We start from the raw sequence: 23,672 nt of genomic DNA, 5'->3' as shown, positions 1-23,672 counted from the left end.
AGGCAGCTCTTTGGAGGGTTTTTCATTTGAGATGAGTCCTTGTTTGCCTTCAAGACCACTGTAAATAGTGGTTGAAAATCAAATTTCTGGAAGATTAAGAGATGCTTATCTTTCCCACAGGGGATGATCAATATACTTTCTAAATTTGAATGAGATTCTCAAATAGTTTTTTGGCATTTCTAGAGATTTTAGTGATATGTCAAGATCACAGAGGCTAGCTTTCCTAGGAGTTTCCATTACATTGTCACTATGATACGATACAACTTTTTCTTCTTGGTGCTACTGGCTAACAAATATCTTTGCCTGTGGGAAGGAAGGGGTACTTTACATATAGGCAGAATTAGTTAAGCTACTTTAGTCAGGAAAATTAGCTACCACCAGTAATGACACCCTGAAGACTTTAGAGTTGAGCCCCTCTTCCTTGGTTCCTCAAGGCTGTCAAGATATAATGCTTGGCATTCATGGCACATTTGACTTGGCCTCCACCTGACACTGCTTCTTCCTATATCACTACCTCTCCAGCCCTGAGATTGACTTTGTGCCCTTTTCACATGGAGTCACGCATCATTTTATCCCTGGCTTGGTGAATCCAGGCTTCTGTTAGAGAAAGAAGGCAGCAGTTTTGGGGCATGTCTACAGGCAGCAATAATATCTGTGGACATGCTCATCAAAGAGGTGAAAAAATGATGGGGCAGTGTTTAGACAAGCATATTCCTGGCTGAGACTCAGCAGAGATCATGGACAACTGCAGTCACCTAAATACTAATGGCCAAACTTGAAGCTGGACATATGTGCACAGGAAGGGAAGTAAAAGACAAGGCAGGCTTGAAAACGTCAAGAACTTTGAATATGCTGCCTTACCTAGACAGAGATCTACTGACACATGGAAGCCTCACAGTGATACTTAGTCCAATTATAGCTAACCACCAACTTAGGCAAACACAGGGCTATGTCCTTGGAAAATTGGTTAAACTAAGAAAGGAAAAACAAAACTGAGTAAGATCAAACAGTACAAAATATAAACATAACAGGTTTTAAAGAGACAAAGAACCTAACAAACAACTCACGAAGAAAACACAAAAACAGTAAACAAGCCTATATAAAGACACTCCCCATTAGTTGTTATCAGAGGAATGTGACCTGGAGCATCAGTTAGATGCCACTATGCCACTGCACCCCTAAACAGAAGGACCAAAATGCAGAACACTGACAACCACAGTGTTGGTGGCAATGTAGATCAACAGGAATGTCATTCATTCATCACTTTCAGCATGCAAAATGGCTATCACCACTTTGGAAAAGAGTTGGAGAATTTCCTGTAGAACTAAGTACATTATTATCATATGATCCAGCAATAATACTCCTTGCTATTTCACCCAAAATAAGCTGAAAATTTATGCCCATATGGAAACCTGATCACTGTTTTTAATTTTTTTAAAAGATTTATTTTTTATTATTTTTTTATTGGAAAGGCATATATACAGAGAGGAGAGACAGAGAGGAAGATCTTCCGTCCGATGATTCACTCCCCAAGTGAGCACAACGGTTGATGCTATGCCGGTCCGAAGCCAGGAGCCTCTTCCGGGTCTCCCACGCGGGTGCAGGGTCCCAAAGCTTTGGGCTGTCCTCTACTGCTTTCCCAGGCCACAGGCAGGGAGCTGGAAGGGAAGCGGGGGGCGCCCATATGGGATCCCTGGTGTGCAAGGCGAGGACCTTAACCACTGCGCCACTGTGCCGGGCCCGATAGTTTTTAATTTTTAAGACTTATTTATTTTTATTGAAAAGTCAAATATAGAGAAGAGGAGAGATACAGAGGAAGAACTTCCATCTGATGATTCACTCTCCAAGTGGCCACAATAGCCAGAGCTGAGCTGAAGCCAACTCAGCTGGATTTTCGGCCAGGTCTCCCATGTGGGTGCAGGGTCCCAAGGCTTTGTAACGTCCTTGACTGCGTTTCACAAGCAGGGAGCTGGATGGGGAGCAGGGCTACTTGGATTAGAACTGGTGCTTACACGGTGTCCTGGTGCATGTAAGGAGAAAACCTTAGCTACCAGGCTACCGCTCTAGGCCTGCTCATTGATTTTTTTTTCATAGCTTAATCTTTAATTACTAAAACTTAGAAGCAAATAAGATGTCCTTCAGGAGGTAGATAAATAAACCATGTTACGTCCAGACAATGGGATAATGCATAGTTCAAAGAAGAAATGAACTATTAAACCACAAATAGATAAGGCAGAAACTTACATCCATATTAAGTGAAAAAACTAATCTTACATACCTATACAAATTCTAACTACGTGAGTTTCTGGAATAGACAAAATTATAAACATAAGAAAATTTTAGTGGTTTCCAGGTGTTGGTCATAGAGAGAGATGAATAGGTAAATCATAGGATATTTAACAGCAGTGGAAATATATACTAAAATGGTGGATATATACTATCATAAATTTATAGCCACAAAATGAACAGCAATCATGAATCTTAACTTAAATTTTGGATTCTAGGTAATAATGATGTGTGTCAGTATAGCCACTGGTGGAGGATGCTGATAGCAGGCCACACACATGCATGCCACAGGAGGGCAAAGAATATACAAGAAATCTCTGTATCTGCTCTCAAATTTGCAGTGAGCCTAAAACATCCCTAAAATTATTATAGTGAAAAGCATTCAGAGGTATCAGAGAGTGCTGCTAAGACAAATTATGCAGGAAGGTTAGTCTTTTCAACAAGTGTCACTACAATGATTGGATATACATATGCAAATACATGAACTTATGCCCTAACTTTATGCCATACACAGAAGTTAATTAAAAATGGTCTACAGACTTAAATCCAAGCTAAAACAAATTTTAAGAGAATAACAAAAGAAGACCTTTATGGCTTTCAGCTATGTAAAGTTCTTTGCCCTACAAAAGCATTATTTATAAACAAATAAACTGATAAATGAAAGAACAAAATTAGAAACTTTTGTTCCATAAAGGACATGGGTGAGAAAATGCATAATAAGGCAGGCTGAGATTGCTGAAAAATATTTGCAAAGCATACAGCAGCCAAACATTTTTTACCAGAATGTAGGAAGAGCCCTCAAAGTTCAATTTTAAGAATGCAAATGACACACTTTATACAATGAGAGTGAAATGGTTTTGGTTTACCAGGTTGGGAATGAAGGAGGGACGGAGGCAACATTATACTCTTCATTATACTCTTAAAACTGGATACATGAAATACATGATTTTTTTTAGGATGCCCGCATTCCATAATCAAGCCTCTGGGTTTGAGTGCCAGCTTCATTCCCAATTCTGGCATTCTAATACCGTGTACTCTGGGAGGATGCAGGTGCTGGATCCAGTAGTTGGAATTCCTTCCACTCACATGGAAGACCCAGATGGAGTTTCTATCTGTTATCTTGGGTCTGACCCTGTCTTCCCCCACCATCTATCTGTTTTCCATCCCAAATAACTAACTAAACAAAAATAAAATGAGCACAATATTTGAAGTGACACTTAACCCAAGATTTTTGAATAGAAAATGAGGTTTAGAATGGATTATGATTTTTGTGATAATTTCTGAATAATACATGATAAAATCATCAAGATAATTGGTCAGTAAGGCAATACAAATTGAAGATATATATATATATAATATATATTCTATATATAGAGAGTATATATATAGAATATATATATCCTATATATATATGTATATAGAAAAATATATATATATAATGTTGGAAAGCATGTTGACCTATTTATCTTGCCAATGAGACTATAACACAGAGGGATCGAATTGTGGCTCAATGGATTTAACTGCAACTTGTGAGCCCCAAGTACTCAGTTTCCAAATCAGTTTTCTGCTAATGTGCTGGGAAAGCAATGGAAGAAGGCACACATTCCTGGACCCTGCCAACTGTATTAGTGACCACAATGGAGTTCCTGGCTGCTAACTTTGGCCAGGCTCAGATGTGGTTACTTCAGCCATTTGAAGAGTGAATCAACAGATGGAATTAATCTCTTGCTGTCACTCTCAGCTTTTCTCTCAACCTCCCTCTCTGTCACTTTGCTTTCAGATAAATAATACTTCAAAAAGCAAAAAACGCAAAATGGAACAACTACTTTGAAACACAGTTTAATATATCTTTTTAAAAAGCTGAACATAAATTTACCATATAACCCAATTTCCACTTCTGGAAGTCTACCCAAGAGAATGTAATTACATGTCTGCTCAAAGATAGACACATAAGTGTTGATAGAAGCAGTATTCTTAGCAGCCTCGAACTGAAACTAATCCAAACGTCCATGAACTGGGGAATGAATAAAATGTCATCAGTCCTTTCAATTGAGTAATACTGAACACTAAATGTAAATCAATTGTTAATATGTGATTCAGTATTGGTAAACTCCAAGAATATAATGTTAATAGAAAGATGCAAGATGCAAATGCGACTTCATATTACATAGTACCATTTATACAAATTAGAAAATGCATTGCACCAGAAAGCAATAAAGAAGTAGTTACTTCTCCAGGACCTGAGGTGGAAGTGGGAGTTAAAAAGGACTTTAGGGGTTGACAGAAATGTTATATAACTAGGCTGTGATGATAGTTGCACAACAATCAAAATTTACTGAAAAACTGTAGACTTGTACCATAACAACTGGTGAATTATATGTTATATAAATTGCACATTAGTAACGTTACTAATGTAATAAAAAGATGCTTTCCCAATACATCTTTATTTTAAATATCAGATCACAATTTCATCACATGTTCAAATAATTTTGATTGGTGGGGTTAGAGTGGACTACTGGTGAATAACAACATAATATACCATTTGGGATGACATAATTAGTATCAATTACAGCTATGACCATGGTGATGAATAGTTTCAGCACTAAAAATTCAAAATTTCACTTCTTGCATGCACTCCCTAAGATCTGGATGCTGGCATGTTTAGCCTCACCACTTGTAATTATCCTCCCTCCAAATTGGAAGAAAGATTAACTAATTATAGGGGTGGCTTCTGGAAAAGCTGCATGCAAAGCCCTGGTAAATGAGCATTGTCCTCTTTGCAAAAGCATGCCAGAGCACTTAAAATCTCAGGTGTCTGCTCTGAGGTCCAAAACGGGAACTGAGTCAGCCACAGAGCTTTCCCTGTCTGGTTCGTTCAACACAGGTACATCTTGCCTTTCCATTAAGTTTATTTTCTTAAGGTACTGCTTTGGATAACATGAACCTATTTACCAAAAGATTTATTCAACACAATGTAGTGATTTGGCTCACGATGGTGCATATTATTGTACATGAGGAACTGGGTTCTAAACATAGGTTCTGAACAATAGTAGAATAAACAAAGTAGAAAAATAGTAGAATAAACAAAGAAATGGATAGGCTAGCTGCAAGGTATATAGTCTGTCTTATAAGTTGTTGCTCTATGATTGTGTGTTGAAAAGTTGCATTGTATCCTTTTAAAATCTGCAATTATTATATAGGAATACAAAATATAAAGATAAATTATAAAAACATAAACATTCCCACATGAACAAAGTAAAAAAACTGCATATTTTCTCTTACAAATGAGAATTAAATATATTGATGTGTATATATAATTAATTTGAGCCTAAAATAGGGATTAGTGGATGGGAAGAAGAGAGGTTTTGGACAGCAGATATCAAAATACCTTCAGGTGAAGGTAATATATTCTGGTGTTACACAGAACAGTAATATAAGTACAATCTGTGATAAAAGAACATGAAGGGATAATGGTGGGGATGATTGGCTTATACCACAAATATTTGTTGAAATATTTTAATATATCCACAAAATGTACAGATAATTCATGTTAACTTAAAATAGAAGTTAATTTAAACATGTACACACATACACTTCTGTTTAGGCCTCAGTGTGTCATCAAAGTAACAGGTTAAATCTTGGCCTTGATGTGATCTAGTCACATAAACTTAGTGAAGTAACTAATATATTAAGCCTTAGATTTGTTTTGCAAACTGGAAAATTCTGCCTAATTCATAACTTTTAAAATAAATAAATAACATAGCCTATAAAGTAATGGACACAATGTTATGTGCTGAATCAGGCGCTGAGCTGGGAGCTAAATCACTCACAGCTCAGTTCATTGCATTGGTCCCCCAGGGAAAACAGTGCCAACTTAGTATCCTACAGGTTTCACCCAAAATAGATCTAGGTGACCCCCAGACCTAGCCACCAGAAAACCCAGAGCCCCACTAGTGCCACGTCAGTTGCCAGTCTGTTTATTGGGGAAAAGGCAGTGGCACTGGAGGAACAATAGCAAGTTGTGCATGTGCTAAGCTGGAGCAAAATCACCTACAGCACATTGTACATTGCACATGTCCCACAAGGAAAACAGTATGGACTTGCCATCTGATGGGTTCCACCAACCCAACAATCTGATGGGCTGTCCTTGTGGACAACAAATGTAACGAGCAGCAGGTTCCAGTAAGATGTGCCATCAAAACCTGGTGATTCAGGAAAGCTGTTATCTCCTTAGTTATAGGTACTGCTCAAACCAAGAATGAGAGAAAGAGTGTACAGGCAAAGGTGCAGCCATAGATTGGAATCACAGGAAGTGGAGAGTGGTGAGCCAGGAGCTGGACCTATGGAGACTCTGGTGGAAGCACAGCACAAGAGCCTGGGTCTGAAATTCACAGGAGGTAGTGGCACAAGTGACTACAAAGAACTGCGTACCAACCGTAATAAGTAAAACCAAACTGTAGGCCTGTGGATAACACAGTTTGGAAACCTGCCCTAAGGAGAAGAAATTTCTAAATAAAAGTTCAATGACCAAGAGGAAAAGAAGAGACAGAGACACAATGAATATTACTAAAAACTCCCTTGCAAAGGAGCAAATGCCTTTACCAACCTCAGAATTAACTGGGGAATATATTGAGAAAATGTGGAATAAAGAATTTTTAAAAAACTTATTATAAAGCTTCTTATCAACAATGAGAAGCACATGTATGAGTTCAATGAATATGTCACGCAGGAAATAGCAACACTAAAAACATCAAGCAGAATCATTAGAATTGAAGGACAAAATAGAATTAAAATTTCAGTGGAGGGCCTGGCACGGTGGCGCAAGTGGTTAAAGGTCCTCGCCTTGCACGCCCGGGATCCCATATGGGCGCCGGTTCTAATCCCAGCAGCCCCGCTTCCCTTCCAGCTCCCTGCCTGTGGCCCGGGAAAGCAGTCGAGGACGGCCCAAAGCTTTGGGAACCTGCACCCGCGTGGGAGACCCAGAAGAGGCTCCTGGCTTCGGATCGGCGTAGTATCGACCCGTTGCGCTCACTTGGGGAGTGAATCATCGGACGGAAGATCTTCCTCTCTGTCTCTCCTCTCTGTACATCTGCCTTTCCAATAACAAAATAATAAAAATAAATCTTTAAAAAAAAAATTTCAGTGGAAAGCCTCAATTTAGAATAAATGAGGCAGAAGAAATAATATCAGAATTGGAAGATATTTCTTGCCACAATGAGGAAACAATCAAAACCCTGGAAGTGAGATTGGGTCAAACTAAAAGAAGTATCTAAGAATTAAGGAACATTATTAAAAGGCCAAATATGAGAGTTATGGGAGTTCCAAATAACACAGAAAGAGAAGCTGGGTTTGAAAATATATTTAATGAAATAATAAGCAAAAATGTCCTTAATATGGAGAAAGAAATGGGAAACAATGTATAGGAGGGACAAGCAATGTTCACCACAACACATGATAATCAAGCTCTGTTCAGTTGAATATAAGGAAAAGATTCTTAAATATGCCCATGAAAAAAAATCAACTAACGTATAGAGGAACCACAACCAGGCTCATAGCTGACTTCTCAGTGGAAGCTCAACAGGCCAGAAGAGAATGGAGTGACATATTCCAAATTTTAATGGGAAAAATCGTCAAGCCAGAATAACTTACCCAGCAAAGCTTTCCTTGTCTTTGAAAATGAAATAAATTTCTTCAACAGCAAATTTCTTAAGCAGTATATATCTATGTATATATATATGTGTGTGTGTGTGTTCAATGATACTTAAAAATGTTCTCATGAGAGAAAAGAAATAGCACCTACCAAAAAGCACCTACCAAAACCAAAGGCATAAGTGGAGAACACCTCAATAAAATTACAACAGAAGACTAAATCAAAAAATGAACAACTCATTGTTAAAATGACAGAACCAGATTACTACTTACCCATATTAATCCTGAATGTAAAAGGCTTAATGAATCAACCAAATATTATAGATTAGTGGACTGGATCGAAAACCAAAACCCAACTATCTGTTGCCTACAGGAGACACATCTCAACAACAAAGATATACAGAAACTGAATGTGAAAGGATGAAAATATATATTCTAGGCTATTGGAAAGAAAAAAAATGAGCTGGTGTAGCCATTCTTATATCAGATATAAAATATAGAATTCGACATGAATAACATTAAAAGAGATGAAGAAAGATACCATATAATGATCAAAGGATCCATTCATAAGAAGAGATCATCATAATACATGTATGTGCATCAAATGCCAGAGCACCTAGGTATGTGACACAAATACGAATGGATTTCAAGGGAGAAACAGACTCCCAAACAATAATAGTGGGGGACTTTAATACTCCATTAGCATCATTGGACAGATCAACAAGACTGAAACTCAGCAAGTAAACACCAGAGTTCACCCAGACAGTAATGCAAATGGATTTATTTAATATCTATAGAACCTTTCATTTTATGGAGAATGCACCTTTTTCACCAATACATGGATCTTTTCCCAGGACTGACGATGTTATAGGGCACTAAACAAGTCTCAGTAAATTTTTAAAAATCAAAATTATATCATGTATCTTCTCAACAATTATGAAGTAAAACTGGAGACAAGTATCTCAAAATACCCAAAAGACATGCAAATACCTGGAGACTAAATACTATGCTACTAAATGAACAATTGGTTATAGGGGAAATCTTGAAAATTGCTTGAAGACAATTAAGCCATCAATATAACATATCAAAACTTATAGGACAGGATCAAGGCAGTGTTAAGAGGAAAGTTCATGTCAATCAATGCTTATGTTAAGAAATTAGAAAAGCATCAATTAAATGAGCTAACTGTCTAACAGCAAAGCAACACTAAGATTAGCTGGAAAAAAAGAAGTAACCAAGGAAGAAACAAACAAAATGGAGACCAAAAGAACAATACATAAGATCAATGAATCAAAGAGCTAGTTCTTTGAGAAAATCAGCAAAAATAGATTCTCCACTAGCCCAACTAACCAAAATAACAGAGAAAGAACATATGAACCAATAAAATCAAAGACAAAAAGGAAACACAACAGACACCTTAGACATACATAGAGCAATCAGGAACTATTACAAGCAAATGCTTGCCAACAACTCATAAGACCTAGAAGACATCAATAGGTTTTTGGATACATACAATCTATCAAAATTAAATAATAATTAAATTAATAACTTAGACACATAACAAAGATTGAGAATGAATCAGTAATTAAATCCCTTCTAATCAGGATAAGCCCTGGACCAGATGGCTTCACTGTAGAATCATACCAAATGTTTCAAGAACTTTCATCAATCCTTCCACAAACTATTCAAAACAACAGAAAGGGAGGCAATCCCTCCAAATTCTTTCTATGAAGCCAATATCACCTTGATACAGGAACCTGATATAAATACAGCCAAAAAAGAGAACCACAGGAAAATACTGCTAATGAACATTGACACAAAAACTGCCAACAGATACTAGCCAACAGAATCCAACAGTACATCAGACAGAGACCAAGTGGGATTTATCCTTGGCATTCAGGGATGACTTAACATACACAAATTAATAAACATAATACACCACATCAAAAACCCGAGATACAAAAACCATACAATAGACTTGATAGATGCAGAGAAGGCATTTGATAGAATTCATCACCATTTCATACTAAAAACCCTAAACAAGATGGAAATAGAAGAAACATTCTACAATACAACCAGGGTAATTTACAAAACAAAAACAAAAACATAAATAAAAAATCAACACCAGCATCATACTAAATGGAGAAAGATTGGATGCGTTTCCATTAAGATCTGGAACTAGACAAGGTTGTTCATTTTCACCTGCTGTTCAATATACTATTGAAAATTTTGCTAGAGCTATAAGGCAAGAAAAATAAATTAAGGAAATTCAAATTTAAATGATTAATTAAAATTACCCCTGTTTGCAGATGACATGGTTCTCTACACAGGAGAACCAGAGGATTAAATCAAGAGACTATCAGAATTCATAAGAGAATTTGGCAGGGCAGCAGGATACAAAAGTAATGAACATAAACCACTGGCACTAGTACTACTATGTGAAAATAACTCCAAGGCCAAGAAAGAACTTGGCAGTCCAATCCCCTTTAAAACACTTTAGAGGAACCTAAATACCTTGGAATTAACCTGGCTAAAGATATGGAAGACCTCTATGATGAAAATTATAGATGATTGAAAAAAGATAATGGAGACTAAAAGATGGAGAAACAGCATATTTCTAGATCAGCAGGATCAACATCATTAAAATATCCATATTATTGGAAGTATTATATAGATTCAACATGATCTGAATCAAAATTCCAACAGTCTTCTCAAAATCAGAAAATATGATACATAAGGTCAACTGAAGACACAAAAGACCATGAATAGCCAAAGCTATCCTGAAGCAAAATAATAAATAAATAAATAAATAAATAAATAAATAAATAAATAATAAAAAATTAAGCTGAGGAATGACAATCTCAGACCTTAAAACATATTACAGGACAGTGGTTATCAAAACCATCTGCTGTACAGAAATAGAGAAGAAAATCAATGGAACAGAATAGAAACCTCAGAAGAAGTCCACATATGCACAGCTTACTATTCCACACAAAAACTGAAAATAACCCAGGGAAAAAGGTTTGTCTCTTTAGCAAATGCTTTTGGGACATTCGGATAGCAGCATCCAGAAGTAAGACACAAGATCCCTATCTTTCACCTAAACTAAGTAAGCTCTAAAATGGAGCATGGATCTAAATCTGCACCCAGAAACCGCCAAACTCTTAAAGGAAAATGTAGGAGGCACTCTTCAAGATATAGGAATTTTAAAAGTCTTCTTATAAGTCACCCAAAGCACAGGTAGTCAAAGCCAAATCAAATAAATGGGACTACATCAAACTAATAAGTTTCTATACAGCAAAGCAAACAGTCAATAAGGGGAAGAAGCAAATAATAGAATGGGAGAAAATATCTGCACACTGCACAACCAATTGACTAATATCCAGAATTTACTAAGAGCTATCGAAATCAATGGCAGAAAACAAAGAATTCTATAAAGAAATAATGGGCGAGAGAAATGAAGAGACATTTTCAAAAGAACAAATTTGAATGGTTAATAGACATGAAAAAATTTTCAGGCTCCTTAGGCATCAGGGAGATACAAATGAAAACAACATAGAAGTATCACCTACCTCCAGTGAGGTTGGGTTACATTCAGAACTTCACTAACACCTGCTGGTATGGATGAAGCTTCCTTTACTGTTAATGGGATTGTAGGCTAGTACAAACACTATGGAAGTCAGTGTGGAGAGTGCTAAGAGAATTGAATGTTGAACTGTTGTATGACCAACTATCGCACTTATGGGACTATACACAATGGAAATGAAATCTGCCAATGAGAAAGGGATCTGTAATCCTATATTCATAGCAGCACAGTCTACAATAGCAAAGACATGGAAACAACCCAGATGCCCTTCAAGATAAATGAATAATGAATAAATGAGTAATAAATAAAATGAGTAATGAATAAATGAGTAATTAATAAAAAATGCTGTGGTACAGCTACTCCATGGAATACCATTCAGCCTTTAAAAAGAACAAAATTCTACCATTTGCAACAAAATGATCCCATTTAGAGTCCATTACGCTCAATGAAATTAGCCAATCCCAAAAGGAAAGCTATCAAACATTCTTTCAGATGCAAGGCAACTTGCATGCAAAATATAAGATCAATAGCCTTTTCAATACCAATTTTAATATATCACATTGATTTTGATAATTATTTTAAATGTTCATTTCTTCGAAAGTTTTTTTTAACTTCTTCACTGATTCAAGAAGGTTTTTGATTTTCTTTCTCATTTCTTCAGTGATACGTTAGTCATTCAGTAGTATGTTATTTAACTTCATGCTGTTGTAAATTTCTATTTTTTCCTGTTACTGATTTTGTTTTAGGAATTTTCATTTGTGGGGACATACAGTAACTGTGTAATAGGGACTATCACATACAAATGTGAAGATACAATGCAGCATGTATCTCCACTACCAAATCAAAGACTCTCAATGAAAACATTAAACATATCTTGACAATAGGATGCTGGACTCTCTTTCATCGTCCATGCTTACAATGTCAGATACAATGATGGACTTACGACTGCTTGTGAAGGACTATACTGTTGTAATAAAATGGAAAGAATCAGTGGAGGAAGGGGACTTGGGAGAGGAAAGGGGAAAACCCAGAGGTTATGAAACAATATCATAAAATAAATCTTTAAAAAAGAAAGACAAAGTAAAAAAGAAAAACAATTATAATTTCAAAGGAATTTAAATATCTATTTTGCATGCAATTAATGAAGGAAAGAATGTAAATATCACTTTGTAAGTAGATTGGCTTATGGTAAAAATGAGGCTGCTGGTGATTTTTTTTTTCTATCAGGAAGAAACTTAAAAACAAGTGTAATGAAAAGTGATTGTTGCTTTACCATTTGTAAATAAAGTTGTATATTTTTAAAAAGAGAATCATATAGAAAAATGTTCATATGTTGAATCTAAATAAGGCATATAATAATAAGATAATCAAGGCTTTCCAGAGCTTGGCCCCAATCTTCATGGCTATGGTCATCTAGTAATACTTCTCTATATGAAATTTGTATTCCAATTAAACCAGATTTCTGACAGCTCCCATTTAATGATACAAACTGTTCTTGAGTTACGGACTATCTTATCCACAGTCCTATATTCAGCCATCCTATCCATGCTTCAAGGAAAGTCCAACTTTTCCATGATGCTTATTCTGACCACTAACTCTGTAAGTAACTCAGAAGAGCATCAATTTTATTCTTTCAGAAGTATTATAGCTATTTGAACCTGTCAGAAGTCCTATGATATAAAACACATTTGTACAAGTATACATAGACCTGTCTCACCTTGTTATATATACCACTGCAGTGCCTCTTAGAGGATCTGAATTAGAGCAGAGGCTTCAAGTTGTGTTTTTTTCACCAGTGAGGGATTCCTCAGAAAATAATTTGAAAATTCTACTTCCCCAGGAAGGGGATGCTGCATCCAAGGTCATATATGTTGTTTATTGTCAGACCTGGGAGCAAAATTTAGGTTTTCCATGGATGAGAATGCAGGCTGAACCTAATACACACCAACTATCCACCATAGCTAAGAACTACCACATTTTAGCTGGCTTGTGGGCCTCTCAGAATAAAGACTTATTTTTTTTTCCCCACTCTGGTCAAATGAGACATGAGTTCTATGAACTGACAACATCAAATTAATGGTTATCTTCATTTATCCTCCACTTACTTGAGCTTGCTTCCTGGAATGTGAATGTGATGATAGAATTCTGTATTAGAAAACAAGATTGAGGGCCACATTCCATGAACGACAGAGTAGAAAGCTGAAAGAATGTGATTTCCTAAAGCTTAAAAGAGCAAAGCTACAATGATAGCCATGGATTTCCTACTCTAGTTTCTCACAGAAAATGAACTTTTTTTTTGCTCAAGTTGCTTTTACCGGAAGGTCAATTTATCTTGTAATCCTTTTTTTTACCTGCTCTCTGCTGTTTTCAACTCTACATTTCCTCCAGATGCACATCTTCCTTCCTTCCTTCCTTTTTCCTTCTTTCATCCCTCCCTCCTTTCCTCCTTTCCTCTCTCCCTCCCTCCCTCCCTTGACTCATTATCCATTCAATGTACACCTGGTGCCTGGAATAAATCTAACAACAGATTGGTGTAGACATGGAGTGAAATGCAGATTGTGCCCTTAAAAGTCACAAGCAATTAATGATTTTCTTGATTCTCTTGAACAATATAACAATCCATATGTTAATCCATGTTTATTCATCATTCATCTCAAAATTTTTCTGCCACTGCCATATCAAACAATCCCACTATTCCCAGCAACGTACTATTGATTAGACCCTGTATACATAGTATGCCCATTGTGTTTTATTTGCCCCTCTACATTTTCTGCCCTCTTCCACTCTTCTTTCCCTGGGAGGCTCATCTGTATGGATTACATCAACCAGTCCCTTTTCCTTTGCCCGCTAGTTGAGTTGGTTAATAAAGAAGTTTAGCAGATTAAAGAAAGTTTAGGAAATGAAGGACAGGAACTTACTTTTTCTAATCTTCTTTCCTGTATGTTCGTCTCAGGCTATTTGCATTTTTCAATTGAAAGTTATCATTTCTTTTTAAATGTGGCTCCATAAATGACCTTCCACTCTTGTGCTGTAGTAACCATTATTCCCTTCACACCCTTTAAACCCCTTCACACCCTTTGAACACCTCCAGGGAGCTTCAATACACCTTTCGGTTTCCCTATATAATGTCTACTTTGTAAATAGCATGTTTATTAACTCTCATCAAACTATCCTAATTTGAGACCACCTTGTTTCCTGCTACCATGCTTACTCATACACCATATGTCCCAACTTTCATTTCAAGATATATAGGCACTAGTCAAAAATAATACCCACCAGAAGAACTGTTAGGATGAAGAATGGAGTAGAAGATAGTTAGCAAAATCATCCTGCATAGAGAATCTCAGACTATAAGATTATCTTTGGGCTCGGTACAGTAGCCTAGTGGATTAATCTTCACCTTGTGTGTGCCAGGCTCCTATTTGGGTGCCATTTTGTGTCCTGGCTGCTCCATTTCCCATCCAGTTCCCGGCTGATGGCATGCATGAGAAGGCAGTACAAGACGACAAAAAGCCGTGTGGGAGACCTGGAAGAAACTCCTGGTTCCTCGCTTCGGATTGGCACAGCTCCAGCCATTGTGGCCACGTAGGAAGTGAACCAGTAGACAGAAAATATTTCTTTCTGTCTCTCCTTCTCTCTGAATATCTGCCTTTCAAATAAAAATAAATTCTTATTTTAAAAAAATCATCATGACAGATTTACTTCTCAGATACTGAATACATTGAAGTGTGGAACCAATAGTCATTGCATAAAGTTCACATCTCCACTAAAACACATATGAAGTACAACATCCTCTGCCAGCTCTAACCAGAATCTTCAGTTGGAATCTTTAGATACACTCATTATACATATTTTAGGGATGACCCACCCTTCGTGGAGAGTGAAACATGAAACCCAATTATCACCTGATTATTCCTTACTTTCTGACAAAAAAGAGTAAAATTTATGAGTCTGTTGAAAAGAATAACTTCAGATCCTACTTTGGGCAGGTGAGCAACATGGGGCAGAGAAAAGATGTGGTATGCAAAGTGATGCATGATCTCCTTCCAAAATGTCTGAGGTCTAACTCGCAATCCCTATGGATATGTTACCTGGAAGAAGATCTACAGACATGATTAAAATGTTAAATGTTTTATCTTATTTATTTGAAAGGGAGAGTTAGAGGAAGGGAATGAGATGTAAGGAGCAAGAAAGATCTTCCATTCACTGGTTCATGCCCCAAATGGTAGCAGCAATGGCCAGTGCTGGGCCAGGCTGGAATCAGGAACCTGGCTTTCCAGTGTTGGTACAGAGGCCTGTGAACTTATTCTGAACTATATTCTGAACCATATTCTGCACCATATTCTGCTGCTATCTCTGCTTTTTTGCAGGGAACTAGATTGGAAGGGAAGAAGCTGGTACTCAAAACTGGTGCTCATGTAGGATGCCAGTGCGCAGGAGACAGCCTAACCCTCTGTCACAGCTCCAGCCCCCAAGTTAAAGATTTTGAGGTAGGGAGGTTATTTTAGGATATACAATGGACCTAATTGTTAGGAGCCACAGACTTATGAGCCTTAGACTTGGCCTACCTGACAGCCTGTTACATTGCAAAGCCTGCCTTGGGCAAGCAGGATATTAGGCTGGAACATCCTGGATAGAGCAAGTGGAATAGAACCTCCACCCTTGTTCCTGTTTCAAATAATTAGTTCCTCCCCTGTTTCAAAAAGATGATTAGTTCCTCCTGTTTCAATAGATAATTAGTTCCTTCCTTGTTTCAAAGAAGATAACTACTTCCAGGAAACCACCCCACCTTTCCCTCCTGCCCTAGAGAAGAAGGTATATATATGAGGAATAAAATAGAGAGCAGGAGGCACTCTTCCACCAAGTACGTGTGTGTGTGTTTCTTGGGCCAGCAGCCCAGGGGCTAGCAGCCCGGCATTCCCAGTCCACCCTCAGGGTTTGAGCATCGTGTCCTGCAGTTTGAGACACCTAATAAAATCCATTACAAAGATCCTTATTATGTGAAAGAGGAAGTAAGGAGAATCAGTATCAAAGTAACATTAAATGATGATAGGTATCTTTCATGTTGTAAGGAAATACAAGAAAATACAAACCAAGAAATACAAGCAGCTACAAGAAACTGGAAAAGACAGTCAAATGACTTTTCTGTCACAACCTCCAGAAGAATTGCCTATGTGTTGATAATCTTAACTTTAGCTGGCTGAAACCCATTTTGAGTTCTACCTGCCAGAATTACAAGATAAGTTTATGTTAATTTAAACCAACAACTGTGGGTAATTTTCATATGAGGATCGATAAGGCATCGATGCTGAAATCTCCAAGCCCACAGAAAGAAAGCTAGAGACAGGAAAGAATAGGGAGCCATTGGTGGCATAGACAAAATTCATCTATAAACCAAATCGCACACCATCTGCCAACCTGTACTGCAGACAAGTTGGGTAACAGAAAAATACATTTTTCCTCCCAGAGGCTCATAAGCATAAACTTCTTTCACATATTTCATGTAATATCCAGGAGAACTTCCTTTTTGTCTCTCAGTTTTGGGGATTTATCAAAATCTTTGTATTACTTTGGAAAAATTTAGCAGTGTCATTCAAAAAAACAACTCTGTCTTATATCTTATTCTGTGACTTCCTGTTACATAGAGGAGCAATGAACAATATTAAAAGTTAACACTAAATATTTAGTTATACTACTTAAGAGATGAATAATTATTGAATTATGATTTTATCCAACCATTATTTGCTGACTAAAAATTACTGCATTAATATAACATAGTAAAATAATTAAATAGTTAATAGAATGTCATATCCCTACAAATAATCTGCAATGGCACAGCAATTACTTAATGCTGAAAGAATTCATTGGAAAATTCCCACCCCAGGAATGTCCAAACCAGGCACAGATCTTACCACACTCTGTCCCAGTTGCTCCCGGAAGAAGTAATCCATGTTTCTCTTCTGCAGGCTGTCAAGGTAATGCTGGAAGCGGGTGTAGGTGTACGGGTAGCAGTAAGCAAACTGGTAAATATCCTCTTCTCGGTCAAAACAAAATGCAAAGGACATCACATAATTTCTTCTATGGTCTGGGCAGCGGTAGTAGTAAACATTTTTTGGTGGAAGTCTCTGCCTGAAAGATATGAAGAAATTTGGGCATATCAGATAACTATTGAAACCTCAGAATTCAATACAGGGGATGAAGGTCTAGGAACAGAACTAGCAAGGACCATGGGAGGTGATAGTGGTAATCCCCAGCAAACCAGCTACAGACAAAATCAAACTTGACTTTGAGCGTTTTCTTCAAAATCCAGCACCATTATATTCAATTTATTTATCAAATATAAAATTGAATGAAAATGAACAACTTTCATTTTTGTTCTGTTTGTTTCTAAATTGAACACTTCATATGTATGCATACCAGCTACATAGGGTTTTAATGAAAAACGAGACAGGCAAGGTCTCAATTCTCACAGATTATAAATTCTAGTGGAGACACAGTCAATAAAATATTAAAAATAAACAGACAATTTGGTTGCACATTTCAAAAGTGCTTTGAGTAAAAATAAAAGGTATAATATTACGGAGACATAAACAGGAGAGGTCCACTTTTCCCAGGCAAGTCAGATTTTTCTTTGTTACAAGACTAACTCTGAGCTTTTAAAATAAACAAATGTGCATTGTGACTGTCCAAGGAAGGGACAAATATTCAACAAGCTTTCTAAATTATTGCTACTATTTTTCTGTAGAGAGTTACATGAGATTAATTTTCAACAGAAGCACTTTGGGAAATATGGCTTTCAAACATGCTGTGTGGGTAGTTGGCTAAGCCATCATGCTCATTTTTCAGTAAGGTGTACTGAGATAGATATATGAGAAAAAGAAGATGTTCCAGTTAGAGTTCACTTAACTTCTCATTTACCCTCTGCACAGTTACTCTCCCTCTCATACTTGATGTTCAAACACTTCACACTGTTTCCCCGGGTGTTCTTTCACTTAAAAATCCTCTTAATCCTCAACATTCCATCCCTGATTATGCCTTTCCATGATCCTATGTTGATGGCACCAGGTCAGACAGCTTACATATTTTGTAGAATCTCTTGCTTCCTCATTAGCTACTTCGTAAGTCTTCTTTATACCTCAGGACTGGTTTGAAAGATGCTTTAGGACAAAGATGCTTTGGCGGAAGTTGGCTCAGTGGATGGGGAACGTAAGTCTCATCTCTAATGACTAGACATACTCAACTGAAAGCCAAGAGGGCACAGAGGCATAGAGAGCAAACCACAAGGAAGAGACATGAGAGGTAGTTGAGGAAAATTAGAATGGTGCTAGCCCTAGCAGAGCAGCCTGCAAAAAAAATTGTTAAGTGTTAGATCTAATGGCTTTATAAGAGATTAGTGTTCATTATGGACTATCTTAACATCTTTCAAGGCACTAAGTAGCCAGGATGGGAGGCAAGGCTGTGAGACTCCTGTGGGGCAGCAGGGAATCGAGGTTTGTACAAATAATTGGGTTGAACTAAAAAGTCATTTGATCGATTATATTAGAAAGAAGTGACAGAAATAGCAGGCCATGTTGTCTAAAATGGAGTATAGACTGAAAGTGTAAGGACAGGATGGCGGACACTTGGTACAAGCCACAGAAGAACAGGACTTTTCACATGAAAATCAATGGCAGTATTAAAGGCTATGGAGGGGCATCTTTAGGGCCAACAAAAAGTCCATTTACCCCCTGCTCCCAAAGGCAATGTGAATGAACACATAAGTAACAAAAATCTTCTCACAATGCATGTGTAGCTTTAAAACAAATCCCCTAGGCACTTTTTGCTTCCCATCTTGAAATTCTAGAGTTAACAGTGATGAGACACATAAATAGTGGCTTGAAAGACGCATAAATGAGAAGAAAAATCATCTTCCCCTTATCATCCTGTATGTGGATTATAAGAAAGCTCTCCTGAAAGGGGCATGTGGGAAAAAACTTTCTCTATAGAAGTCAGTTGTTGAGCCTGGCGTGGTAGGCTTGCAGCTAAAGTCCTCATTTTGCACACCAGGTTCTCATATGGACTCCGGTTTGTGTCCCAGTGGCCCCACTTCCCATCCAGCTCCCTGCTTATGGCCTGGGAAAGAAGTTAAGGAAGGCCCAAAGCCTTGACATCCTGCACCCATGTGGGAAATACAGAGGGGGCTCCAGGCTCCTGGCTTCGAATCGGTGTAGCTCTGGCCGTTGAGGTCACTTGGGGAATGAATCAACAGATGAAAGATCTTCCTTTCTGTGTATCTAACTTTCCAATAAAAATAAAATAAAATTTAAAAAGAAGTCAGTCGTCAATTCATTTCGGTAAATCTCAAATTCATGTACCAAGCAGATTCTGGTTGAAGTGAGAAATGAAAGAAAAAGTAGACTAAAAGGGTGAACTATCCACGTGAGATTATTAACTTCAGAGTGAGTCCCAGAAGGAAAATTTATCAATTTGAAAGGCAATCAGTGGAGAGCCAAGCTAGGAGTTAGAAGAATGGATGAGCATACAAGAAGAATATCTAATATCTAATGTTCTTCGTTTGTGGTGTGACTGAAGACCTGGCAGTCTTGGGTTTCAAATTCCCAAGCAAGGAAGATTTCCAGTGATTGTGGATCTGTGGTCTGCAACCAAAGGTCTGTGGTGGTTGCTTCTGCTTCTGGCTTTGATGCTGAGCTCTGAGTTTCCTGAAGTGCTGGGTGAGCATGTCTTCACAGGCAAGTGATTCTTACAATACTAAGGGGCCTGGGGTTATAATGTTGTTTTCAGCTCTTAATTTCCCAGTATATCCAATCAAAGTCCATGCTTCAAATTCAATCACTCCAGTTCTTTCTTCTCATGGCCAAGTTCAGCAACTTGATTCTCTGAGCCTGCCGTCTCCACTGAATCTGATTATGTGCTATCAGGAGAATTTATGTACTGCCTGCAGCTGCCCTAGCTGCTCTCCTGAGTGGTCAGGATGCCTAACCTGATTAGTAGACAGAGTGGAGCTAATGGAGCCTGGTGTAATGACTCAAGGATGCTAAGATGCCACTCAGGGTTTAGGGTTTCTATAGTTTGCAAAAGACACAAACAGAAAGCTGTTAGAGTGGGGCTCAGCAAGGCCAAATTGACCAGGACTTTCAAGTAATACAAAAGCAAATCACGAGGGAGGAAAAATATCTCATTTGAAATGCACTTCTGATTTTTCTCTTATTTTTCATATGGTAGATTCATTATATATCTCAAGGCATAATATTAAGTGCTTTATATGTGTTATTTAATCCCCATTATGACCTTATAAGCTGGGAGGCTTTTAACATGCCTTTTACACAGAGAGGAAAATAAAAATCAAAGCTCAGCAAAGTAAAAACAAACAAAAACTTCCAAGTTTGCAAGATTAGTGAACCTCAGAGCCTGTACTGCATGTAGGCCCACGAACTCAAAGGCTCTTCCCACAGTCCCTTTTCCCGTTGCCACCCACTGCGGGGCCTTTAACCTCCAGAAAGATCTGTTCTTTCATCAGTGCTTTTTTGCTTAAAAAACATTAAAAAAAAAAAAAAACTTGCTATCCTTGCATTTCAGTTTGGCTCACAAGGTGCCTTGCTGTCTTTCCATGTTTTTGGCATTGTTATCCAGTTCTCCATTCTTGAACCTTATGCTTTATTCATATTGAACAACTCACAACTCCCTAACACAACACCTCCATATCTTGGACTTGATCGTCCCTTGACCTGGACTGTCTCCTTGTCATAGTCTCTGCTTGGTAAACCACTGCTCACAGATGCAGCTTACAACAGTTCTAATAGTTTTTAATCAACAAGCAAAAATGGCAGGAGTAAATTTCTATTCTTTAACATATTTCCTCTCTAAAACTTTCTTTTGCCATTCAATCTTTATGAATTTTTCTCTATTTTGAAAAATGATAATAGGTTTTCTTTAAGAACATGAACTTAAAAAAATGTATTTACTTGAAAGGCAGGGTAACAGAAAGAGAAGCAACAACGGTGAGAGATCTTCAAATTGCTCACTTCCCAAATAAGCAGTAGGAGCTGACAGGTGGAAGCCAGAAGCCAGGAGCTTCATTCAGGTCTCCTATGTGTGTGGCAGGACCACAGGCCCTTGAGAGAATCTTCTGCTGTTTTCTCAGTCTCATGTGCAGGTAGGTGAATCAAAAGTGAAGCAGCTAGAAGTTGAACTGGTACTCATATGGGATGCTGGTGTTATGGATGGAGGCTTAACTCACTGTGCCACAGCACTGACTTCTAAATAAAGTTTAATAACCTGGTTTGTGTCTAAACAATGAACAAGAGAAGAACTAAATGGATGTTTGCACAATGTTTTGAAGATAATATAGACTTCTTGAAAATAAGGATTGTGCTGCTTCTTGCCTCAGAAAGATTTCAAACAATATCTGCTAATTTATTTTTTTAAAAGCCATAATGGGAAATGAAGAAGTCAAGCTTTCACTATTCGCAGACAACATGGTCCTTTATGTAGAAAATCCAGGAGACTCAATACAGAGACTTCTAGAACTTATACGAGAATTTGGAAATGTGGCAGGGTACAAAACGAATGAACAAAAATCAACAGCCATAATGTATGCAAACAGCCCCAAGATGGAAGAAGATCTAACCAGCAAGTTACCATTCAAAATAACAGAGAAAAGCATGAAGTATCTAGGAATAAATTTAAACAAAAGCGTAGGAGACCTTTTTGAAGAAAATTACAAAACACTCAAAAAACAAATTGAACAAGACCTCAAAAGATGGAGCAACATCCCATGCTCCTGGATAGGCAAAATTAATATCATTAAAATGTCTATACTACCAAAAGCAATATATACTTTCAATACAATCCCAAATTACCCAAAACATTCTTCATTGAATTGGAAAAAATGATACAAAGGTTCATCTGGAAACACGAAAAACCACGAATAGCTAGAACCATTCTGAAGAATAGGAACTTTTCAGGGGGAATCACAGTTCCGGACCTCTGGACATACTACAGGGCAGTGGTTATCAAAACAGCCTGGTACTGGCTGGCACAAAGATAAAGAAGAGGATCAATGAAACAGAATAGAAACAACAGAAGGAAACCCACATAGATACAGTAAATTAATCTTTGCCAAAAAGACAGACAACAACCCAAACAAATGGGAAGGTCGATTCAACAAATGCTGTTGGGACAACTGGATGATAGCCTGTAGAAACAAGAAGATAGACCCATACCTCTCACCATACACTAAGATCAAATCTAAATGGTTAAAAGACTTAAACCTACACCCAGAAACCTTCAAACTCTTGCAAGAAAATGTAGGAAACACATTACAAAAGATCTGGGTGTAGGCCCTGACTTCCTAAATAGGACTCCAAAAGCAATAGCAAACAAGACCAAAATAAACAAATGGGACTTGATCAAACTAAGAAGCTTCTGTACAGCAAGGGAAACCATCGACAAAGTAAAAAAGCAACCCACAGAATGGGAGAAGATCTTTGCATACTACATAGGTGATAGGGGGCTAATCTCCAGGATATACAAAGATCTCCAGAACAACCAAAACAAACAAACTACTCAAAAAATGGGCATAGGAAATGGGCAGATATTTCACAAAAGAACAAACCCAAGTGGCAAACAAACATATGAAAAAGTGCTCAAGTTCCCTGGCAATAAGGGAAATCCAAATGAAGGCAACAATGAGGTAGCACCTAACGCCAGCAAGGATGGCACACATACAAAAACCACCAACAACACTTGCTGGCAATGATGTGGGGAAAAGGGAACCCTACTCCACTGTTGGTGGGACTGCAAACTTGTACAGTCTCTATGGAAATCAGTATGGAGGATACTGAAACAACTGAAAATCAGCATACCATATGACCCAACAATAGCACTCCTAGGAATATATCCAAAACACCTGCTACATGAGAAACCAACATGCACCCCTATGTTTATAGCAGCACAATCAGTAATTGCAGAAACTTGGAAGCAACCGAAATGCCCATCAACAGAGAACTGGATAAGAAAGCTATGGTTCATAGACTCCATGGAATACTACTCAGCTATTAAAAAGAATGAAATGCAGTTCTTTGTGGCCAAATGGGCCCAACTGGAATCCATTATGCTAAGGGAAATGAACTAATCCCAAAAGGTTAAATAC

The 23,672-nt window shown here is 37.6% G+C and overlaps 1 protein-coding gene across 1 annotated transcript in view; it reads right to left on the bottom strand.

The window, feature by feature from the left end:
- Positions 1-23,672, bottom strand: part of AGBL4 (AGBL carboxypeptidase 4) — a 1,125,681-nt gene that overhangs the window by 465,835 nt on the left and 636,174 nt on the right. Inside the window, exon 5 of the mRNA XM_040978580.1 lies at positions 17,434-17,650. Coding sequence (XP_040834514.1) covers positions 17,434-17,650 — 217 coding nt within the window. The remainder of the gene's footprint in view (positions 1-17,433; positions 17,651-23,672) is intronic.

The sequence above is a fragment of the Ochotona curzoniae genome, unplaced genomic scaffold, assembly GCF_017591425.1.
Source record: "Ochotona curzoniae isolate NIBS_2020 unplaced genomic scaffold, NIBS_Ocur_1.0 contig_291, whole genome shotgun sequence".
In the NCBI taxonomy this organism is placed as follows: domain Eukaryota; kingdom Metazoa; phylum Chordata; class Mammalia; order Lagomorpha; family Ochotonidae; genus Ochotona; species Ochotona curzoniae.
The sequence above is the reverse complement of the archived record's forward strand: the minus strand, read 5'-3'. Positions and strand labels throughout refer to the sequence as shown.